The sequence below is a fragment of the Girardinichthys multiradiatus genome, chromosome 20 (assembly GCF_021462225.1).
Source record: "Girardinichthys multiradiatus isolate DD_20200921_A chromosome 20, DD_fGirMul_XY1, whole genome shotgun sequence".
Taxonomy (NCBI): Eukaryota; Metazoa; Chordata; class Actinopteri; order Cyprinodontiformes; family Goodeidae; genus Girardinichthys; species Girardinichthys multiradiatus.
In genome coordinates this window covers 40,081,503-40,107,218 of record NC_061812.1, presented here as the reverse complement: position 1 = coordinate 40,107,218, position 25,716 = coordinate 40,081,503, and the positions used below count along the sequence as shown (strand labels likewise).

The window sequence follows — 25,716 nt, the reverse complement described above, 5'->3', positions numbered from 1 at the left end:
TGCCTCACTATAGATGAAATATCATTTTTTTTAGCCATACATTGTCTCCTTTTAACACAGTTACACGTTCTTTAATGTCTTTATGAAATGCATGTGGCAGGCTTTGGTCCACATACCTGCAAAGATGATAATATTATTCGACCATGATTTGGATTAGATTCAAGACACGCAACTGAAGTTGAGGAATGACCAGATCTTCCTTATCATCAAGGATTCTTTAAAAACATTTTGTCTGCATGAGAAAGCTTATGGTATCCAGCCATGAGTTCAAAATGGCACGCAGCAAGATGAATCTTACATTTCCCCTCATAGCGGAGCAGGCAATAATCCTATAAAAGCGCATTTAGAAGTTATTATGTGATTTGCCCTGTCATATACCACAGACTCTACCCTTTGCTGTGTATTGTTGGGAACCTGACCATAAAGACTCTTTGGTTTAATGGGCCTAATTTGAAACTAGTGTCATGTGAAAAGATTAAGACACCTCGATAAATATTGAGTTCTTAATGAAAAATATGTATTCCCATGTCTACTGTAAATTCTTTTTTAACTTCATTGTAGGTAAAAGACAAAAAATAACTAACTCATTCAACAAAATCAACAGAAATGTTTATTATAAATCAGAAAAAGGTTAGAACACCCTAGCCCCCTAATAACTAGTTATATGCCCTTTGGCTAAATTAACTAGTTAAAAACCTTTTTGTTGTTTTCTGCCATTTTCTGACATCAGTCTTAGGAAAGTTCATCCCACTGTGTTAAAGCTAAGCATGAGCATCTCAATCAGATTCAGATCTGGATTGTGATTTGGCCCACTCAGCCAGCCTTTGGTGGATTTACAGGTACGTTTTGGGTCATTGACATGTTGCAGGGTCCACGTCTGCTTCAGCTTAAATTTTTACCTTTACCGCTGGTCTTATACTTTTCTCAAATACCCTCTGATACATGGTAGAATTCATGGAGGATTGTATGATGGTGAGCTGGCCAAGTCTTACAGCAGCAAAGCATCCCCAAACAATCACACTTCTACCTCCATGTTTCATAGTGGGTTTGAGGTTCTTTTCCTGGAGTGGTGTGTTTGGTTTTTGCCAAACATCTTCTTTTTACTGATGTACAAATAAATAAGTTTTTGAATGATCTGTCAAAGAACGTTGTTCCAAAAAGTCCTGGCCTCTCTGGAAAATGGTTGTTGCAACTGTTTGCCCCTCCTTTCATCATGCTGTCAGAGATCTCAAAACCTCTAGTTTCCACTGTATAAGCACAGGCACCAGGGCAGGAACGAAAGATGACTACAGGTCCTTCTCAAAATATTAGCATATTGTGATAAAGTCAATTATTTTCCATAATGTCATGATGAAAATTTAACATTCATATATTTTAGATTCATTGCACACTAACTGAAATATTTCAGGTCTTTTATGGTCTTAATACGGATGATTTTGACATACAGCTCATGAAAACCCAAAATTCCTATCTCACAAAATTAGCATATTTCATCTGACCAATAAAAGAAAAGTGTTTTTAATACAAAAAACGTCAACCTTCAAATAATCATGTACAGTTATGCACTCAATACTTGGTCAGGAATCCTTTTGCAGAAATGACTGCTTCAATGCGGCGTGGCATGGAGGCAATCAGCCTGTGGCACTGCTGAGGTCTTATGGAGGCCCAGGATGCTTCGATAGCGGCCTTTAGCTCATCCAGAGTGTTGGGTCTTGAGTCTCTCAACGTTCTCTTCACAATATCCTACAGATTCTCTATGGGGTTCAGGTCAGGAGAGTTGGCAGGCCAATTGAGCACAGTGATACCATGGTCAGTAAAACATTTACCAGTGGTTTTGGCACAGTGAGCAGGGGCCAGGTTGTGCTGAAAAATGAAATCTTCATCTCCATAAAGCTTTTCAGCAGATGGAAGCATGAAGTGCTCCAAAATCTCCTGATAGCTAGCTGCATTGACCCTGCCCTTGATAAAACACAGTGGACCAACACCAGCAGCTGACACGGCACCCCAGACCATCACTGACTGTGGGTACTTGACACTGGACTTCTGGCATTTTGGCATTTCCTTCTCCCCAGTCTTCCTCCAGACTCTGGCACCTTGATTTCCGAATGACATGCAGAATTTGCTTTCATCCGAAAAAAGTACTTTGGACCACTGAGCAACAGTCCAGTGCTGCTTCTCTGTAGCCCAGGTCAGGCGCTTCTGCCGCTGTTTCTGGTTCAAAAGTGGCTTGGCCTGGGGAATGCGGCACCTGTAGCCCATTTCCTGCACACGCCTGTGCACAGTGGCTCTGGATGTTTCTACTCCAGACTCAGTCCACTGCTTCCGCAGGTCCTCCAAGGTCTGGAATCGGCCCTTCTCCACAATCTTCCTCAGGGTCCGGTCACCTCTTCTCGTTGTGCAGCGTTTTCTGCCACACTTTTTCCTTCCCACAGACTTCCCACTGAGGTGCCTTGATACAGCACTCTGGGAACAGCCTATTCGTTCAGAAATTTCTTTCTGTGTCTTACCCTCTTGCTTGAGGGTGTCAATAGTGGCCTTCTGGACAGCAGTCAGGTCGGCAGTCTTACCCATGATTGGGGTTTTGAGTGATGAACCAGGCTGGGAGTTTTAAAGGCCTCAGGAATCTTTTGCAGGTGTTTAGAGTTAACTCGTTGATTCAGATGATTAGGTTCATAGCTCGTTTAGAGACTCTTTTAATGATATGCTAATTTTGTGAGATAGGAATTTTGGGTTTTCATGAGCTGTATGCCACAATCATCCGTATTAAGACAATAAAAGACCTGAAATATTTCAATTAGTGTGCAATGAATCTAAAATATATGAATGTTAAATTTTCATCATGACATTATGGAAAATAATTAACTTTATCACAATATGCTAATATTTTGAGAAGGACCTGTATGCCGTGCCCACCCTAGTCCAACACCTCCACCCTACGTTGTTTGCACGTGTGTTTGTGGAAATGTGAAATGTTGCAATGAATGCAGGTGTCTATATCTAAAGTACATTAAAAGTGGGGTTGTGGCTGGAGTGTGCGAAACCCTGCTACTTGGTGACATCTTTTAACAGATACTTTGATTTGGTAGGAAGGCTGGCTCTAAAAGAGGTACACAGCCATGTTTAAATGGCATAATATTTTATGTACGTCTTGCACAATTCAACAGAATTAAAAAAAAATCTATTAACATCAAAAGTCAGTAACCAAACTGAATAACTGTGGACATCCTAAAACAAAAACTTTGTTGAACCACCTTTGGATTCAATTTCAGCATTCAGTCTTGCTTTGTAGGAGTTGATCAGAATCCCTAATCTTGATGTAGCAATTTTTAGGCATTCTATCTTGCAAAGGTTCTCCACATCTGTCAGACTGTGAGAAAACCTCTTTTCCATAGCCCTCTTCAGGTGGGTCCACAGGTCCTTCAGGTTTGTGTCTAACACAAACCTGAAACCTGTTTTAGGTTAAACCCCAGATCATGATGGTGCCATCACTATGTTTCACTGTTGGCATGGTGGTGAAGCTCAATGTTGTGTTTTTGAAATTTTAAACCTGCTCTGGATGATTTTTTTTTTTAAAGGCTTTTATCTTAATTGTGATACATGGAAAATCCAGACACCCATTGTTAACAAATATTAACAGAAATTAATGTAGTTCTTCTGGTGTTGCTATTGGTCTTTGGCAGCCTCTCTGACCAATTTTTATCTTGCTTTTTTGTAGTTTATGGAGTAAATGGAAGTTTTTGTAATGCTTTGGATTTTTTATATTTGTCTTCAATTATGACTGTCTTCATTGTGCCATTATATATAAATAATCATGTGGAACAATTTGTAACATCTGCTGAAAGATACATTTTCACAAAGAGATCCTTGTGATCCTTTTTGAGCTCTCTGGGAACTATTGTTTTAGTTAAAAAATGCTAAAGTCAAGAAACGTCTAGAAAATCCAAGCTGGACTTCAATATAATAGATGGTACATGTTATCTAAAGAAGGCTAAATGCTGCAAGTGAATATGATGCTTCTGCACAGTATTAGTTTATAGGTGTGTATGCTTATGCACACAGATTATTACACCTTTTAATTCTTTTACATTCGAGCCGTAGTAGAGTTGTTGATATGTGCAGAAAAAATGTCACATTATAAGTTGAAAAAATTCTAAACTGATTTAGCATGGTATCTTTTTTTTCTTTACATCAGAAATATCTGCCATTCTATCAGCAGCATGTACACTTTGAAGAGCCACCACACATTTAATTTGCATTCAGTACTTTTGTTTCATCATCTCATTCCTTTTAAAAACTGGAACAACAGGTTGTGAACATTAATGTGGCTGGCACTCAAAGCTCCTGCTTTCTAATGAGCGAGCAAATGGTGATTACAGATTTCTGCTTAAGTCTTCAGCCTTAATTACTTACATTTAATGAAAGCTAAACTTAATTAAATTTGATTGAAAAATTGTCTAAAGGAATGTAAATTTGAGGAGCGGACTTGTGTTCTTGATTGGATGATTCATAAAAGTATCTTCCTGATTAAGTTCCCAATCAGAAAGTCAAGCCACAGAATACTGATCCCTATGCGGAAAGTCATAAAAGATTAACACAGTAAAATGCAACTTTTTGAAGTTTTGAAGAGCCTTTGTTTAAATATTTGCGCTATTTTCAATTGGCCTCGTTCGTCTTTACTTTACACACTCATACTCCATTCACAAACACTGCTTGTAAATGTTCTGATGTTGTCGTAATAAGTAGAGATGTGAACATATTTTCCATTATTTGTCTGTACCTTAACATAAACTACAACCAAGTAAATATAGCTACAGGTAGAGACATCTCTCCTCCAAGACAGCCCTTTGCTGAGTGACAAATCCCTCGTCATTTTTCTCCCTCACTACTTGTTGAACACCATTGGGCAAAATGTTCACTCATGTTTCTTATCATGACAAAAAGCCCAAGACTCATGTAGCTCAAGCTGTCACAGAGTGAGGATTAAAATTCTGCCCAATCCTGCGGGTGCAATAATGGAGACTGGGAAATAATTGACATTGACTGAGCTAATGTTCCACTCTGGTAGAGTCTGCAAAGACCAGGTAATGTAGTTTCACTGTATAATTATATTCCACACATTGTGGGGCAAGGGAAAGACTTAATAATTGAGAGGAAAAAAGGTGTTGTTTTTGATTACATCAATATTTAAAAATTTGTTTTTGTATGTATGCTGCATCAGTTTGTCTGCCACAGCAGTGCTTATGGGTTCCCCTGTCACTTTCACCTGATTTGTCTTGTTTAAATACAATTTTAACTGCAACATTGTTCATAGAAGTTTTATTATAATAATTCAAGTAACTATAACTGCCTTGATCAGAATAACTTTCTGATTACTTTTGTCCTTTGTACTTTTGAGTTCTATAATTTAGGTGTGGTGTATTGAATTATTTCCATATTTTAGCTCTGTTTGCTTAGTGTTGATTGTTCCCCTAGGTAGGGCTGGGTAATTTGAACTTAAAAATGTATTATGAAATATATTTCAATCAGTCAATCAATCAAATAAGCTGTATTGATAAAGCATTTACACACCCAAAGTGCTGTACAGATCCATAAAATAAGAGAAATAAAAACATGAAAAAGCAAAAACAAATTCAACATTTAGAGTAAAGCTAATAGAAAAGAAGCAGCTAAAACAATAAGAGATAAAAAAAAATTAAAACTAAGAGATTTAAAATCATTCAAGGTGTTGGCCATCCTTAGAGAGAGCAGAAAATCATTGAACTAAAATATTTAAAGTCTGTTACCAGTCTTACTTCAGTCTTATTTGTATTTAAGGTATGGAAGGTATTTATTGTTATTTATTGTGATAACAATGAATGTGACAAAAAGCATTTACAACTTATTTAAACTCTTTTTTAGTCAACAGTTTGGCTGTGACTTCCAGTCATAGCTGTCAAATCCCCATAAACACAAATACCGCTCATCAGGCGCGTAGTTAGACCTGGGCTTCTGGGGCGGAAGCCCCGGATGTTTTCTGAATAGCCCCGGTCTTTTTGATTGAAGAAATTTAGAAGTATTAAAAAGATGCAGCCACATTTTTATTTAAAAACAATCAGATTTTTTCAATTGTGTTCCATATAATCACGTCCCGCTCCACCTAACCTGACAATGAGTTAAAAGGAGAAGACAAAAAATAGCTATTTGCGCACTTGCAGCACCACAAATGCACAACTACGTACACAGCCAGAACACCAGCTTACTCCAGGTCGACCTGCCTCCTACATTACCTGAAAAGTTACACTGACCGCCTCGAACAGGGCTTATTTCAGAGCAACCGTGGAGCCAACCGAAGAGAGGGAGGTGTTCAGGAACAGGTGGACGACGAGCGGTATAACCCAGATGAAGATAGCGGTAAAACCTGAATGCTGACTCAGGATGGGCTAATTGTAAGTTACAGCTAATCACTTACCCAGCAAGATATGAGGTGGAGGTTCACTCTAATGAGCACCTTCAGGGTCATGATGAGGAACTTTCACCTGAGCTACAGGTGAAGTTAAATGATCTGTGATAGAAAACTGCAGCAACCTTTTTTGTGAGCTTCTAGCCAGATTTGCATCATAATGTGAAAATATCTGGTCCTTTACTTCAGTCAAAATAAAAACATTTAATCCTGACGTAGCTGAACACATTAAAAGGTCCTTCAGATCAACAGATTGATCTCATTGCTGCAGCCGGTCTTATAGCCTACTTCTACATGTAGACAGAACCAGGTGTTGCTCAATAAACCAGGAAAATATCTCCTGGTAAGACGTAGTAGAAAGTGTAAAAGTAAGCCTCCCTATTCTCTTTCATATCTTCTGTGCTAATTCTAAACATACAGCTCTGGCTTTAAAGATGCAGAAGAAATTAAGAAATAAATCATAGCAATTAATCACAGGTGGACCATTGATTAATTACCGTAACTATTTTATTTTTCTGAATTACACATGTAATATTATATAAACTAAACTAATTAAACAAGGATACAGTTTTACTAAAGGTGAGACATACATACCATATGTATACAGTTATTAATAACTAATATTAGTACTGATAAGGTCCAGAATGAGGCTCTATGCTATATTTTAAACACCACAACTTAACACCCTTTCCTGTCAAAGTGTTTAATAGTAAGAACTGCACTAATGTCTCACATACTCAGTGCAGAACAAAAGACTGTTGAAAAATGTTTCCTTTATTATTTTTGGCAGACCAAATATCTTCAGAAGTGGAATGAAGGGCTGAAAAGATGGCGATAAAAGAGGACAGGTTCATAAAGGAAGGAACAATTTTAATAAAATGTTTCGAAAGCTAGGCATAATAAAATAAATGTCTGACTAAGATTTAGGAAAATCAACTTTATATCACTTTCCTATTTTGAAATATAAGAATAAAGACAATGGAACCTCAGGAGCGGAACACTGATGAGAATGTAGCGTTTAAAGGCACTTTATGTAGATGACAAAACAAGCACATTTATCTGGCCCAAAGTAAACATCTCTTTTCTAAATACCTCAACATCTGTCATTATTTGCTTCAGCAAAATGGTTTTTCATCAGGGCTAAACTCTGTTTCTCCTTGTCCTTCATTCTGCTTCTAACAGAAATAAAAAGTTAAATTATTGCAAACCTTTTTTGTTTGATTCACAATAATTTACATTCAGTCTAAAACCAGCAGAGACAGAGAACTGGTACAATATGTCCTATATTATTTTAATTTTATTTTAAATTACCTATAAATTGTCTTATTGAAATCTAAATATTTTGGATTTGGGCTAAAGCCCCCAATATTTTGACACCCTAAAAATGCCCCTGCTGCTCATTAAAACATACCTATTTTGAAATGGGGGTCTTCAGGACACCAGTGATATTAAAAAAAAAATTATTCTTATCACTAAACTTAACAAAGCATTTGTGTTTAATCATACTTTCGAACTTATTGATTTTTATTGATGCTCTCATGGAACCAACAGTGGAGAAAAATAGTATAAAATAACAATCATGACAGCACCTTCAGTTTTTGGGGTTGTCAAACAACATTATTTGGAACTTATCATTGTTATGATAAATCAAAGTTCTTATGAGAAATTGTTGATGATAATGATAAACAATACGATAAATGCCCATCCCTGCTCCTGTGTATTCCACGTTAAGCTGCTTGGTTGCTTAGCCTGGTTCCCACTCAACTGCGATTCATTCTGTTGACTGAACTCACCTGTTTTTTATGTCACAATCACACCTCCATAGTATTTAAGCTCCCTGGTTTTCATTGTTCCTTGTTGGTTTCTACTATTGCTCTCATCCTGGTTCCCATGTCCAGAGTTTCCCTCATGTGTTCTGTAAGTTTACATTTAGTTTTTTAATAAATCCTTGTCACCATGATCCTCCCGATTGCCTGTCTGCATTTTGGTGCCTCTCAAAAACCTGTCCATGACAATAAGTAAGTGAGCTTTGAAACAGGACATAACTGAAATTCAGTTGATCAAAGCAACATAAAACCTTTCAGTTTAAATTGCCTTGAAATTATATATTTATGCACCTTAAAATTTTTCACCATTTGTCAAATTCCAACCAAAAATGTTATTGTATTTTCTTGGGATTGTATGTCATGGACCAACACAAAGTAGTGGATAATTGTGAAGTTGAAGAAAAAAAATACACTGTTTTCACTTTTTTTTCCAATATCTGAGCAGTGTGGCATGTATTTAGCCCATTTTAATCGGCTACCCCTTCATAAAGTCCACTCCAGCCTTTGTATTTGAAATTTTATATAAATTCAGCTGTTCTGTAACGGCCTCTGAGGTTTTTTTGGTGAGCTTTAGCTAACGGCATCATGAAAAGCAAAGAACACACCAGACAGGTCAGGGATAAAGACATGGCCATCCAGCTAAACTGACAGGCTTGGCAGAGAGGGCATTAATCAGAGAAGCAGCCAAGATGATCATGGTAAGTTTGTAGGAGCCGTAGAGTTCCACAGCTCAGGTGGAAGACAGGAAAAATGTGGCACTCTGCAAATCTGGCCTTTATGCAAGAGTGACTAGAGGGAAGCCAATAATAAAAAAGAAAAACCCATCAGAAGTTCCTTTGCGGTTTGCCACAAACCACTTAAAGGACACAGCAAAGATGCTTTTCTTCAGCAGGGACATAGAAACTGATGGGGAGATAGTTTAAGCAAAATACAGGGCATCCTGGAAGAAAACATTACTTAGGCTTTAAAACACTCTGGGGTGTAGGTTAACCTTCCAGGAAGACAGTAAACCTAAACAAATCATGTTCATGTGTTAGACAAGGTCGAGATCTAGAACCTAATCCATTTGAGAGCTTGTGGCAAGCCTTGACTATTGCTGTTCACAGATGCTCTTCATTTGACCGAGGTTGAGCTGTTTTGCAGAAATGAATATGTAAAAATGTAGCTCTCTATATGTGAAAAGCTGGTACAGACAGACTAAAAACTTAAAGCACTGGTTGCAGTGGAAGAGGATTCTACAAAGTATCGACTCTTTGGGCTGAATACAAATGTACGCCAATCTTTTTAGATTTCTATTTGTAAATAGTTTCAAAAACAATTTATTATTTTCCTTCTACTTCACATTTATGCACTACTTTGTGCTGGTGTTTAACACAAAATCCTAATAAAATACATAACCACAAGTTTTGTGGTTGTAATGTGACAAATGATAAAGAAATTCAAAGGGTATGAAAAGTTTTGCACATTATCCACTGCATGCCAACCAAGAAATAATTTTTAAAAGGTGTTAGTAAGGCAACAGTAGCTCAAAGAACCAGTCGTTACTAACAAGACATGCGGCATACCATCTCTAAATGCACAATCAAACCCTACAATAGATGAGCTACAGCAGCAAAGACAACACTGGGTCCCACATCTACAAGCTGAGAACAGGAAACTGAGTCTACTACTCACACTGCTCTCTAAAACTGGAAAATACCAGATTGCCTATTTCTGTTAGACTGTGATATTCAGGTGATAGGGTCAGTATTTTTTGGCAAAAAAACGTGACAGCATGGAGCCATCCCGCTTCATATCAGTAGTTCAAGCTGCTGGTGGTGGTATCATTTAAGGTTTAATAAACTGAACTTTTGTTAAAGTCCGACAGCCTACCTGATCAATGTTGCTGACTGTTTCTATCACTTTACGACCACCCATCTTCTGATTGCTGCTTTCAGAAGGATAATGCACAATGCTACAGTCCAAAGTCCAAATCATATCAAAGTGGTTTCTTGAACATGACAGTTAGTCCCCTGTAATTCAATGGCCTCCCCAGTCACCAGATCTCAATTCATTCTGTGCGGTGGAACAGGAGGCTCCCATTATGGATATGCAGTCAACAAATCTGTTACAACTGTGTGATGCTATCATGTCAATGTGGAACATTTCTGATACATTGGTGCCAACCACTGTCCCAAGTAATACAGATATTTTTGAAAACATGAAATGATTAAACCTCCATAAAGTGTTCATCATTGAGTACAACACTGATTAGAAACCATTGTAAAGCTGAAAATTGTCCTTTATAACATTTGTCCTTACTGAGACCCACAAGTCAAAATGAATTAAATGTTAATGTTTTGATATGAAGGGTAGACAATCTGTCCATGTGTAATGGATATGGAAGTGCTACATAATCCCTCAATAATGCTTTGACTGTATTTACAAGGTAGTTCACAATTACAGACATTATTTGATTTTCCAAAACTGAAAAATCTAAATTGGTTTAAAAAATGTTGTGCTTTTTATATAAATTAATATTTCAATCTTAGATTATCCAAATCACAACGTTTACCATTTTAGCCATCAATATTTTGGGGTTTGAGTTACTGAATCACACTTAAGAATCAATAAACGGCCACTGCACTGCTTTTTCGGGTTCTATACAACTGGAGCTTTGATTTTTAAACCAGGTCTGGTTAAGTTGCCAATAACTAAGCATAAAGAACCAGAATAAATCAAAGAACACAAGCATCTATGCGCTTCAAAGAACCTGTATTTACTGATAATTTTACAGTCTTAAGTGGTATAGATTCAGCAAAAAAGCTGATATTTTGAAATGGAATAAATTGAATAAAATGTTATTTTACGTTAAAACCAAAATCCTATAAATGTGTTTGATAGGGCTTTTCTTTCTGCAGGATTATGACCCTAAAACATCCAGCCTGCACTATAATGGAAAGGTTTAGAGCAAGCCATTCCATTGTAGGTTAAAATGGCCTAGTCAAAGTTTAGTCATTAGTAATCTGAAGCAAGACCTTTCTTCACATACTTACCCTAAAAGATTTGCAGTTGTACATGGAGCAAAGTATTGACACAGGGTGGGTAAATACTCTTTTCACATTTTTGGAAAGCATGTTAAAAACCATGTGTCATTTTGCTTTCACTTTACAACTAAGCAATACTTTGTGTTAGTGTGTCACATACAATAAAATCCCAAAACAATACATTCAGGTTTGTGGCTGATGAGAGAAAATGTGAAAAGTTCAAAGGGTATGGAAGCTTTTTCAAGACATTGAAGCTGTGAAAGTTGTGTTTACTGTGTGAGCTGTTAAGGTGACATTTTCCTGTGATTTGAAAGCTTTTTTGGCATTGACATACTGTGTATGTCTTTGATTTTAACACAGCATACATGAAGAAGCTACATTTATAGTCTCTCTCCTTATGCTAAACAACTGAAATTAAAAACTGATCATTGTGTAATGCTGTAAAAACTGTATATCATATTGTGCTACAAATTTTTCTGATTAGGGATAATTTAGGTAAAATATTACTGATTAGCGCTAATAACCAGCTTGATATCCCACAGTTCTGTTTCAGAAGCAGAAATTTGCATACTATGAATGTGTAGAACTAGATTGTTTTAGCATTTAATTTTCTAGTGTACAATACCACGGCATTTGAAGTGTGGGGCATCTTTGGCTGAAAGCCCTTTATGCTGCATTTATGTACTTAGGCTATCGCACCTCATGCAGGTAAGGCCCCACGTGGAGTGCTCTCCAACTCGGGCTGATTTCATGGCTCGGCTGTTTGCCATCTCCACCAGATCGGAGCCCCTTCGGTTATGCACCATTGAATCTGGAGTCCACCGGTTGCCAAAACAGGTTTTAGTGCTCATTTAATTTGCATTTTCCACTGCACTTCAACCAAGCAGGCTCTCCTGTTCAGGGTAGATTACAACAGTGGCCTTCAGGCTGGAACACCTCAGGGTCTGCTGGTCATTGGAAATGGAGCAGAAGCAAAGTGCTTTTAACTTCAAACTTTAGATTTTGTTGAGACATTATGATGGAAACTGAAGGTCTCAACAGGAAAACAGTATCAAGAACTTCAATATTGTTTTCTGTCACAATTTGATTTCAGTGTTAGAAAAAATTTTTCCTTCATTTTGGTTTTTGCAAAGGGTTCTCACGGGAGAACATTCTTCTTATTGAAGACTTTCACTGTGATCTGATTCAGCTAAGGGATCTTCAGTCGTAAAAGCATAAAAGAAGACATGCTGAAAAGAGAATTGGCATTGAGCAGACACACTTATTGTGTTGCTTTGCCTGTTTGTCAGACTGATAATCTCCAGATGTCTGTTCCAGGGCCCTGGGTCCACAGGCCCTACAGCTCCCCCAGCGGTGTGCGGGATGCTTGGGCACTGAAAGATGGCAGCTGGCTCTTCATGCCTTTCGGGTTCAAGGGCCCCTAGCAAGCTAGGGACACACATACTGTCTTCATATCATATATGCAAGCACATGAACATTCAATCTGGGACACACACAGTCAGATGCACCCCCAGATATGTTCATGCCTTATTTTTACACAATCAGATATTCGCATAAAGGCCAGATCACGTGATTTCCCACATGTACACTGAGCAATGACTTAATCTGCATACATGTAAAAACTGTTTTACAAACATATACACAAATAAACTCTTAAATGCCAAATATTTAGGCACAACTTAATATCTATTCAGTAGTATTGTAATAATTTTATGACATTTGAATTTAGGCATTAAACTACACTACAAGTGATGAAGAAGTTCAAAGTGAGCATTAGAATAGGAAGAAAGGAAATTTAAGTGAGTAAATGTGGTATAGTTGTGGGTAACAGACAGGCTGGAGAATTTCAGAAAATGCTGATCTACTTAGATATCCACGCACATGTCACGGTCCTCAGTTGTTTGGGTTATGTTTTTTATTTTGATCACAGCCTTGTAGTGTTCTTTAGATCTTGCCATTTTCAGTGCATTTCTGAGTTCTTTTTTGGTAGTAAGGTGTTGCTAGTCTTTTGTGTTTAGCTTCTTAGTTTATTCTTGTGTCGTGTCCTTTTGTGCTATTTGATTTATTTCACTTCGATCTCTGTTTGTCTTAGCCCCATGTTTTGTAGTTTCTATCACTTTTAACATGAATGGCATAGAGTCATTCTTGTTAATTAGTCTCCCACGCTCATCCACAGCCACTATGTAATCAAGTAGATTCTGGTTACCTGTGCCGTCTCGTTTACTCTAGAGCCTGCATCTGTTCTATTACTCATTTAAACTCACTGGTCATTGTTCTCCGCTGGATTCTTCTATTTCCATTTCGTTTGGTTGTCCGTTACTTTGCCTGTTACTTCCCCGTCTCACTGTCTGATTCTCCGTTGTGTTCTTCACATGCTGTGTTGTAAGTTTGAACTTTTTGTTTTCATTAAAAGTTTTCAAATCATAATGCTGCTTCCAAGATCCTGTCTGTGCTTTGGTCCAGCTGCAAAACCACACTGTTTGACAGCACAACCATCGCTCATAATTAAAGAAATAATTTTTAAAAGGTGTTAGTAAGGCAAAAGTAGCTCAAAGAACCAGTCGTTACTAATAAGACATGCAGCATACCATCTCTAAATGCACAATCAAACCCTACAATAGATGAGCTACAGTAGCAAAGACAACACTGGGTCCCACATCTACAAGCTGAGAACAGGAAACTGAGTCTACTACTCACACTGCTCTCTAAAACTGGAAAATACCAGATTGCCTATTTCTGTTAGACTGTGATATTCATGTGATAGGGTCAGTATTTGTTGGCAAAAAAACGTGACAGCATGGAGCCATCCCGCTTCATACCAGTAGTTCAAGCTGCTGCTGGTGGTATAATTTAAAGTTTAATAAACTGAACTTTTGTTAAAGTCCGACAGCCTACCTGATCAATGTTGCTGACTGTTTCTATCACTTTACAACCACCCATCTTCTGATTGCTGCTTTGAGAAGGATAATGCACAAAGCTACAGTCCAAAGTCCAAATCATATCAAAGTGGTTTCTTGAACATGACAGTTAGTCCACTGTAATTTAATGGCCTCCCCAGTCACCAGATCTCAATTCATTAGAGCATCTCTGTGCGGTGGAACAGGAGACTCCCATTATGGATATGCAGTCAACAAATCTGTTACAACTGTGTGATGCTATCATGTCAATGTGGAACATTTCTGATACATTGGTGCATCTATGCCACAAAGAATTAAAGTTGACAAGTTGAACCTTGGCCATTTAGGATATATCAAAATAAAAACAAATTAAAAAAATCCCATAATTTAAATGGCACACACTGCTGTTTCCCAGATGATTGTTTGTGGATGCACTTCTAGTGTTGTTTCTATTATCTGTAATTCTGTTTCTGTCACAATGCCAACAGCATTTCATCTACCATGCTGTTTGAAAGTCAGAGTCACATGCAGCCACTATGCAGATATCATCCGTGAGCAGACTTCCACAGAAGGATATCTCTCTGCTGCCTTCTATCTCTATGCCTGACTGTCTCCCTTCTTCATTTCTTTCAAAAGAATGTTGAGGCCTGACCAATGAAATATTTCAACTCTGTTATCATCAGCTCTTCATCAGCTGGCAGATTGTTGTATGGGGGCGTCTATTCATTCATTGTATTTTCCCAATGATAGCTGGGGGGAGATATGGACTTTATCTCAGTAGCTGTTTACTTGGATGGACATAGATGAAAAAGAACAGAGCTGTGGCACACCATATATGTCATTACACTCCAAATGCACTCACTTAAACTGCCATAGATAATTTTTCATCCACATTTAACGTTTTTTTATTTTTATTTGTTGCTTTGTTTTTCATAAGAGGATTGACAAAAACACACAATGACTCACAGTGCCTTGCAGAAGTATTTGGATCATTTGTTCACATTTTGTGAGGTAACTACCTCAAACTGCAATGCTTTCATAATTCAACATAAAAGGAAAATAATGTATGCTTTTTAAAAATGTTTAACAAATAAAAATCCAGTGGTGTTCATTTGTGTTCAGAGACACTCAATTCATTCTGAGCTTTAGCTACTTTGCAATTAAACATAGGTAAACATTTAAATCTCCAGATTCCAAAACTGGTATAGATGTACCCCAACAGACGAGCAGCTATAATTGCAGCAAAAGGTGTTTAGAGGGGCTTAATATAAATGCACAGCACACTTTTTAGGTCTTTATTTGTAAAAAAAAAAAAGAAAAAGAAATCATATATATTTTATTTTATGTTAGAATGAGTGATTGAACAGTGCTCCATTAATGTTTTTAAAGCTTGGGATATGAGGTTGTGAAGACTGGACAATATGCTCTGTTCCTTAGTCTCCATGATGCAGTTTATCGACTCATGTTGTCGAACCAACTTCTGAGGCCTTCACAGAAGGACAGTTGAGAATAAGATTAAATAATTAGAGGACTTCTGAAGGCAGTTGGTCACACTGTTTCATTTACAGTGGTCAGAGTGAAGGGGAAAGGAATATAAAGGCACAACAAACCTTTCTGATTTTTCTTTGGTAAAACTTTTAAGAACCATGCGTCACTTTACAATTACAGTTACTTACAATTACTACTTTGTGTTAATCTACCACATACAACCCACCCAAAATACATTTAATTATTATATAACACAAAATGTGAACATTTTCAATTTTCCAACTTTTGGGATGCACACATTTCCAGACCAACACTAACTCCATCAGTGGAAGGGAGAGACCTGCCTCACCTGCACTGTTACCTGAGTGTTTTGGAGGAATGGAGCTGCTATATCTGTAAAGCATCTCTGGTCTCCTTATCCCTCTGCCAGGTCCTACACATACCTCCAGAGAACAGCATTTTGCTTTCGCTCTAATCCTCTGAGCTATGAACATGCAAAGAGTTCAAGAAGAAAGATAAAAAACATTCAACAATGAGTGTAGCCTCACAGGCAGAGCAGGTTCATTCTGATAGGACAGACTGCTGGCCCATGTTTGCCTTTCTGAGATGTGTCCACAGCTGTACATCTGTACAGTATCCTGCATGGCTGTGCTGCGTGCAGTCCAGGTGGGATTAGCAGGAGGATTTCTACAGTGCTTCAGGTGACAGCGACATACTGCAACGGAGCGCGTGTGTGTACAGGGGGTTGCAGACTCAACAATAGGATTAGGTGGATTACAGCAATACAACCATATTACACATGGGGATAGCATAAAGGATAGGGGTGGAAAAAACACTGCATTACACACCCTTCTAACCTTTCATTTACATTGCAAACTGAATAAGAACGCAATCTTCCCTCTGCAGATATACCCGGAGGGCATCACAGAGTAGGAGCCGAGGGGATTGTTTATCCATTCATCCATTTCTACATGAGAGCTAAACACTGGAAGATTTGAAAAAGTTTTAAACACATGCTCAAAATAATATATACATTACTGGTCAAACATTTTAGATAAAGTTTCTCGCCTAATGGGTCTCTTTATTTTCTTAACTATTTATATTGTAGATTCTTACCCAAGGCATCAAAACTGTGAATGAACACACATGAAAATATTTAGTAAACAGAAGTTGTGAAGTAACTCTAAACATTTTTATATTTTTGATTCTTCAAAATGGCCACCCTTTGCTCTGATTACTGCTATGCTCTCTTGGCATTCTCTCCATGAGCTACATGAGGTGGTCACCTGAAAAGGTTTCCCAAAGAGTCTTGAAAGAACTTAGCAGAGGTTCATTGCGAGACGGCCAAAGGTTAATATTTAAGTAATCAGAGCAAAGGGTGGCTACTTTATAGATTCAAAAATATAATTAAATAATATTGTATTACATACAAAGTAAATAGTCATAAACATATATATATATATATATATTTATATCTATATATATATATATATATATATATATATATATATATATATATATATATATATATATATATATATATATATATATATATATTTATATATATATATCTATATATATGTTTATGACTACATATATATATATATATATATATATATATATATATATATAGGTACCCACAGTACAGACCAAAAGTTTGGACACACCTTCTCATTCAAAGAGTTTTCTTTATTTTCATGACTATGAATATTGTAGCTTCACACTGAAGGCATCAAAACTGTGAATTAAGATGTAGAATTATATACTGAACAAAAAAGTGTGAAACAACTGAAAATATGTCTTATATTCTAGGTTCTTCAAAGTAGCCACCTTTTCCTTTGATTACTGCTCCGCACACTCTTGACATTCTGTTGATGAGCTTCAAGAGGTAGTCACCTGAAATGGTTTTCCAACAGTCTTGAAGGAGTTTCCAGAGATGCTTAGCACTTGTTGGCCATTTTGCCTTCACTCTGCGGTCCAGCTCACCCCAAACCATCTCGATTGGGTTCAGGTCTGGTGACTGTGGAGGCCAGGTCATCTGGCGCAGCACCCTATCACTCTCCTTCTTGGTCAAAAGCCGTTACACAGCCTGGAGGTGTGTTTGGGGTCATTGTCCTGTTGAAAAATAAATTATGGTCCAGCTAAACGCAAACCGGATGGAATAGCATGCCGCTGCAAGGCTGTGGTAGCCATGCTGGTTCAGTATGCCTTCAATGTTTAATAAATCCCCAACAGTGTCACCAGCAAAGCACCCCCACACCATCACACCTCCTCCTCCATGCTTCACGGTGGGAACCAGGCATGTAGAGTCCATCCGTTGACCTCTTCTGCGCCGCACAAAGACACGGTGGTTGGAACCAAAGATCTCAAACTTGGACTCATCAGACCAAAGCACAGATTTCCACTGGTCTAATGTCCATTTCTTCTGCTTGTTGCCTGTCCTCAGCAGTGGTTTCCTAGCAGCTATTTTACCATGAAGGCCTGATTCACTCAGTCTCCTCTTAACAGTTGTTCTAGAGATGTGTCTGCTGCTAGAAGACTGTGTGGCATTGACCTGTTCTCTAATCTGAGCTGCTGTTAACCTGCGATTTCTGAGGCTGGTGACTCGGATGAACTTATTGTACGCAGCAGAGCCAGTTTCTTTGTAGCCTTTGATGGTTTTTGCGACTGCACTTGGGGACACTTTCAAAGTTTTCCAATTGTTCGGACTGACTGATCTTCATTTCTATGAGTAAAGTAATTATGGCCACTCATTTTTCTTTACTTAGCTACTTTTTTCTTGCCATAATACAAATTCTAACAGTCTATTCAGTAGGACTATCAGCTGTGTACTGTATCCACCTCTTGCACAACACAACCAATGGTCCCAACCCCATTTATAAGGCTTGAAATCCCACTTATTAGACCTGACAGGGCACACCTGTGAAGTGAATACCTCTTGAAGCTCATCAACAGAATGCCAAGAGTGTGCGGAGCAGTAATCAAAGCAAAAGGTGGCTACTTTGAAGAACCTAGAATATAAGACATATTTGCAATTGTTTCACACGTTTTTGTTCAGTATATAATTCCACATGTGTTAATTCATAGTTTTGATGCGTTCAGTGTGAAGCTACAATATTCATAGTCATGAAAATAAAGAAAACTCTGAATGAGAAGGTGTGTCCAACCTTTTGGTCTGTACTGTATACATATATATATATATATATATATATATATATATATATATATATATATATATACTTCTGCAGTGAGGAAAATGCTTCATGATCTGAAACGCCAAAAATATCTGGGATGATTACAAAACTGCAGGGTTCTTTTCTCATTATCAGACAGATTTTTCATGCCATGAAAGGCTTGGGTGAGGGGGAAAGCTGCCTCATTTGTTTTCGTCTTCTGCAGGGACTAACTGGAAAGACAGAGATTAAGGAAATGTTGTTAAATTAAAAGCATAACTGCAGGGATGCAAAGTACTCACATCCATACATAGTATAGTCTGAAGGAATTGCCACTGTCTCAGTTAGGAGTCAGGGCCTTAAAGTGATTTATGTCTTGTGCCTGGCTGTGTCTCACAACCAAAACTGTTATGATTTGTGGGTGTTTTTTGGGTTTTGTTGGTCTGTTTCACAGTTAAGGTTTTGAATCATGCTTCTGTTTATTATTTTCCTGGTCATGCTTTAGTTTTTGTCTTCTAGTTCATGTTTTATCTAGTTTGGTTTTTGGATCTGGTTATGCTTTAGTTTCATGTTTTTCTAGTTTCTGTTAGTTTGTATTCAAGAGTCTCTGTTTTGCTCCAGCCACGTTTTGTTCTGTCTGTCAATTATCTTTATTCAGTTCACCAGCTCCAAGCTAATCTGTCTCCTTGCTCCACCTGGTTCACACTCCATATATACACATCTGTCCAGTTATTCATTGTGGAAACATTGTTTAATCATGCTGAAGTCTTGTTTACAGGATCATGCTCATGTCTAGTTTTTTTTGGATCATGCCTAGCCTATCTTGCCTGCCTGTTTATTGTTTTGTTCCTGCCTTTTCTATTAGTGAGTTGTTTGTTAATTAAATCCTTTTGCACTTACCGTCATGCTGCCTGCTAGTCTGCATTCCGGGGTCCTTTGCTACACAAACCCTAACAGAAACAGTTTGTGTGGTTTAATTTCAGCCTGACAACTAGTATTTTGTTTTCAGTTAAAAAACAACAACTATGGATTCATCTTCCAACCAGTTTTTGCAAGATATTATCCATTAGACTGCAACGAATAATCAGGACTGCAGAGAGAATAATCAGGGTTGACCTTCCCTCCATCCACGACTTATACAGGTCTAGGGTCAGGAAAAGAGCTGCTAAACTCTCTGCAGACCCCACACACCCTGCACATAAACTGTTCAGAGACTTACCTTCAGGCCGCCGCTACAGAGCACTGTTCACTAAAACCAGCCGCCACAGAGACAGTTTCTTCCCCCAGGCTGTTTCTCTGCTGAACATTCAATAGAGTACAAAACAACAGCATACAGATGTTGCAAATGCACCTTTTTATTTTTAAATGTGTATATTGTACATTGTAAATATGTATATTCTGTAATGCAAAAACAAAACCAAAGAGCAAAGTTTAACAGAGTCAATTTCCTTGTTTGTATGTACGAACTTGGCAATAAAGCTGATTCTGATTCTGATTAGACAGTAGCAAACTAAATTTGTAAAGATGAATCAATCAGAATTTTGTGGACACTTTCTAATATTGGTAGAGATTTCATTTGGAACAGATTTTGGTTGATGGCAATTTCCCTTTAAAAACTGCCATATAATAATTTTTAAGAAATAATATCGACATTATCTGAGCTTATTATTATCCTGCTGGAAGCAGCTGCCAGAAAATTCGTATGTTGTGCCCAGTCAACCTTTTTCTAACCTGCACTTAACCAGTTTTGGTGAAATTTTGTGAATTGTAGTGTTGGGGTCATCCATTTTAGTTGGCTAGACATACTGGGCTGTGCAGTTCAACATGCACAGCTCAGTCTTTGTTGCAGTGATGGACATCGAAGCTGATGTTATTAGAGCTATAAAACCCGCGGAAACCAAACTTTTGTTGCCATTTCCGGCGTGTTACTTTTTTCCTCCACATGGCTATTCCTGGAAGAGCTTAAAAGCTGGTACTCTGTCTGATACAAGAAGGTCAGAAGATTCATATACTAATTGAAGACCCCGCCGACACTCCGGCGCAGGTGAAAACCCACAGAGGCTGCTTTACAAGGAGATGAGATTTCCTCCTTGTAGATTCAGTCGACTGCAATGGTTCCTCATATTTTCCCTGTTTTGGACGAATGAGAAGTTTACTGTTTACTGATTGCCGAAAATCAAGAAACCAGCGCACCAGGAGGGCTTCTCTTTCCAAGTTAAACCAAGTTGCACATTTTGTGCTTAAAACTGCTGGTTTGATCTTCATAGATGCTCAATGCGCATATATTTTCTTTTATTATTATTGTTAGGTAGTCATTTTTATCCCCTTTGTGTTGAATAGTGCTTTGAGTTATTTGGATGAAGGTTTTTTGGACCAGAGTAGTAATTATATCAGGGGTAAATTTTCACATATATATAAGAGAAGCGTTTGTGTTTATTTCATGCAAGAGTGATTCATCTGTCAAAATAAGGTCAAAGTTCCCCCACCGTTCGGCCGGACAGCTGATCAAACAGTGACATTTAGCGTGGTTTGGTTAATAATGACCAATTATTAGTAATAATTAACTAATTGTAATTATTAAGTGCTTTAAGCCCATAATCACAACACCAGAGGACATGTCTGACTTCTATTCATAAGCATTCTATTCATTTTTTGGTTAAGGAAATTACCTTTCTAAATTATGATTTTTATTTATAATTTTTGATACATAATCCTTACAGTAGCCTCAGTGTCCTGTTCTTAGCTGACAGGTGTGGTTCCAGTATGGTCGACTGCTGTTTTAGACCATCTGCTTCATGGTTCAACATACTGCATACTTTGGTTGTAAAAAGTGTTTCAAGCCACTCTGTTTCAAGATCTTGAACCAATCTGCAAATTCTTCTTTGATCTCGACTAATGTGCTGCTCACTTGATTTTTCTCTTTTTTGGACAGTTCTCTGTAAATCCAAGATATGGTTGTGCATGAAAGTCCCAGCATATTAGCTTTTTTTAAGACTCAGAGGTAATTAATTGTTGTGGAAGCAAGCAATTAAACTGATGGAACTAAAAAATGGCTGAATATACATCACAGAGGGAATGTCCACTGTGTTGCAGAGAGTAGTAAAGGAAACTTAATTTGAAGAACGTGATGACATGCTATGAAGGTATTTCAGCTACTTGATTCAGTTGTGTTGGAGGCAGGGATACATTCAAAAGTTGCAGGACTGAGGTCCTCGGGGTCTGGAGTTGGAGATCTTTAACTATGAGATTCGCAGAGACCTGCAGGACATTTCCAAATCTAACATTCAGCCTTCCTTCTATCCACTGAAAGTCCTGCTCTCTCTCCCTCTCTCCACAGGCATGTCTCATTTTTATATAAAAATAGTTTTTTTCAACTAGCTTCCTCTGACTTCACTGATACTTAATATTGCAAACTTTGAATCTTTATTACTCAGTAATAACTTTCACACTGAAGGGCGTGTATGTTAGGACGACCCGGTAGTGTTTATCATTAAGTGATCTCACTTTTTACTTTCCGACCAGTCAGTCACCGGTCAGGGCTGATCAACTGACCAATTTTTCATTGCATCTCTAGATTTATGATATGTTTGCTTTTCTCTTCTTAGATCGGCTTTGAAGAAATGCTGTCACGGGTGTGGGAGTCCCAACCCAGGGTTATCAAGTTTTCTCGAAGACATCAGAGAGGCTCCTCTACCAACAGTTTGAGGCGGCAGAAGAGAGACTGGGTCATCCCACCCATCAATGTGCCTGAAAACGCCAGAGGACCCTTTCCACATATGCTTGTCAGAGTGAGTGACAGTTTGATGTTAGCAAACATCATAACTTTTCCTGATGTAAAATGTCTTCAGAAAACCTTTGCATACTGTTGAATCACAGGGAAAACTCTGATGGGTCTTGGATTTTAAAGGACTTATTCAGGTCTATGAAAAGAATAGGAAAAAAAATGGGAAATAAGCTTTAATACAAAATGTTTTTTATGTACTACAAGGCCAAGAGACACATTTTACTGGTATTTTCTATTTGCCACACATGGGAGGTACAGGAAAAACACTGCACTTTACTCAGATTTACATCATAATGCCAAGTGATTTGTATTCTGTGCCTTTGGGCATCAACAGACAAGTAGACAAAAGAATCTATGCTTGGAAGGCACATAAATACCCACTTGGTCTCAGAGGTGGAGACCTGAGTATTACTGAAGACTGAGTTTTCTATGATTGTTAAAATAGGTGGAAAACTATATCCCTTTCATTTTTTATCATCAAGTATGTGTCTATTTTTCAATGTAATAGCGGAAGCTATTACATTAAAGCACAGTTTCCGTCTGTTGCCATTAAACTCTTTCTTTCATTGGGTACAAGGTATTCTCAAATTTGACAGCTTGATCTACAACTGAAAGCAAGAGGCTTTCCATAGTTGTTTTTTTACATTTATTTCATTCTCATACTGAAGAAAATCTTCTTCTGTACATTATAGGCTAAAAGAAAATAACCCTCATATTCTCCTGCTTTTTCAAACAAATCTTGTGTTTTAAAAATATTTCATGTCTTGACTGAACATTAAGAATCATTCAATTTTCTTTTTTTTTCTTTTTGTAGAAGAGTTTAAGTTGCCTTAACTGAGTATAGTTGTTGCTAGACTGTGTCAATAGTAGAGAAGTACTGTTTGCAACAACTGTGACTTTGAATTTTGAAGTAAACATAGCTTTGCACTCCTGTTTGAATTCAAATCACAAAGACGTAGGAGACTGAAAACGATAATGAATAAAAGAGGAATTGTCAAGACACATGAACTTCAAAGTACAATCTCAGTATGAATAATCAGCTTTAACAATAACAAAGTTGAATGTGCCTTTTTAGTTTTTCACTAGTTAAAAAATTAAGCATGTTAGGTTACCTGGTAATTATAAATTGCCTGTTGGTGGTAATGCATGCATGTGTAGCTGTTTGTCTTGTAAATCTCTTTGCTAATGCTTTTATACACGTTGTCCAGGGTGTAGCCCTCATATACTCATCCTCTACACCTGGGTCCCGGAACAAAATGTAATGGATCTTACTAATTTGTCACAGAAAGAGCTGCATCTTTGATTTTATGGTCACATTTACGTAATATGACCAGCTAAGATCCTAATTGTTTTTGATCCCTAGAAACCGAAACTTGTTGATGGTAATTGGGCTTGCTGACATTGAGTACTAGATTACCACAATGACAGATATTGGAATTAAAAAATTGCTTTAGATTTTTGTATGATTATACAGTCACTGGTGAAAAGGAAGAACAGCACAGTGGCTTAGTAAACATCTATGGGATGTAGCAGTGTTGAGGTGTAGCATGGATCAGTGGCATTTCTGATCCTTACCACTTGTGGTCTGGTTGTCAAGAAGTCCAGGATCCAGTTGGGTTCCATTTCCTGAACTTCATGATGACTGTTGGTAAAACTTTTTTATTAAATGCCTGGCTGTAGTCAGTCAACATCAGCCATCGTGGGCAGGTGTTCTTCTGCTTCAGTTGAACGATGTCATTGTATAGCACAAAATCTAGTGACCTGTCTGTGGATATGTTTTGCCTTTAATCAAACTGCAGCTAGTCATGTGGTGTGGTGTGGACTTAAGACAGCTTAGTCTATGTTATGTTGAGACATCAAACTTGGTGGCCTTTTTTTAACCATGTAAAATACAACGGTAACCATGGACACAACAAAACAAGCATCTTGCTTTCTGAAATAGTTCTCAGATGATCTTTTCAGATCATTGACTAGATGCACGCAACTTCATATGTTTATGACGTTTTATGTGTGGCTAATATTTCACTCCCACATGTAGATGGGAATTTCACTCCCATCAACCAGAACTCCCAGGCTTATGCATGGATGCATTTATGTAACATCCAATAAGCCATATAATTAATATCGCAAAGTCTCAAGCAATTAAACAGGGTTTTACATGAGGTTATTTTATTGTGCTTATACCAAACATTTCTTTATTTCTATTTCTGACAACTAACCTTGGTTTAGAAAAGGTCATTTTAATTTCACCAATACCAGGTGATGGATAAAGTGTAAGCTTTTTGTTTTTGGAAATGATGTCTTTGAAACCTGAAGGTTTCAATTGCACAACTGCAAAGCAAAACTTGAAATATTATCAAATTTAACTAAAAAAAGACAGCAGCCAAATATCTAGTTACACCTAGCCGGTATAAAATAAATTTATCATTGAGGTTTCACGCTTTTGTAGCTATTTCCTCTAATATAATCGCTCCACACTCTGCCTCTTATCAGTCACCCACACAGACAGGCAGCTTCTTGAAGACATTTTTGACTCACTCAAAAATAGAAACACACATATACACCCACACATAGTCCTTTACGCCCATTTGTACTCCATAGCTTACACTCCGGGATTACAGAAAATGGCCTTTTACCAATGTGTCATGTTGGCGAGTGAGCAGATTTTCCACCAGAGCATGGAAACACTAACCCTCACGCACACACACACACACACACATACACTAACACACACACACACACACACAAAATGCCATTGAGTGTCACAGGAGGTGCAAAATTGTCACAACCTGCTAGAGAAATGGACCCTTTTTTATCCCTTTTTTGTGTCTGGTGTCTGATGGTTGGATTAAGCTGCAGTTGACTACCTTTGTACGTGTGGGCCGTGTCAGTGATGAGGTTGGGTTAGTTTGAATGTTGGTCTGTAACTCTGTCAAACTGGCTGGGCGGTAGTGGAGAATTAGCCTTTAGCTGTGGCTGAATGGTTGGTGCAGCATGGGGGAGATGCAAAGGTGTTCAGTGGATTCTGTGCTCTATAACTCCGTACATAGAGGAAGCTAAGAAAAGCCTTTAAAGTTTGAACC

The 25,716-nt window shown here is 37.8% G+C and overlaps 1 protein-coding gene across 3 annotated transcripts in view; it reads left to right on the top strand.

The window, feature by feature from the left end:
• The window catches only part of cdh4 (cadherin 4, type 1, R-cadherin (retinal)), a 437,670-nt gene that overhangs the window by 242,429 nt on the left and 169,525 nt on the right, over nucleotides 1-25,716 (top strand). For all 3 annotated transcript variants that reach the window (XM_047348247.1, XM_047348246.1, XM_047348245.1), the window contains one exon: nucleotides 22,455-22,637. In XM_047348247.1, coding sequence (XP_047204203.1) covers nucleotides 22,455-22,637 — 183 coding nt within the window. The remainder of the gene's footprint in view (nucleotides 1-22,454; nucleotides 22,638-25,716) is intronic.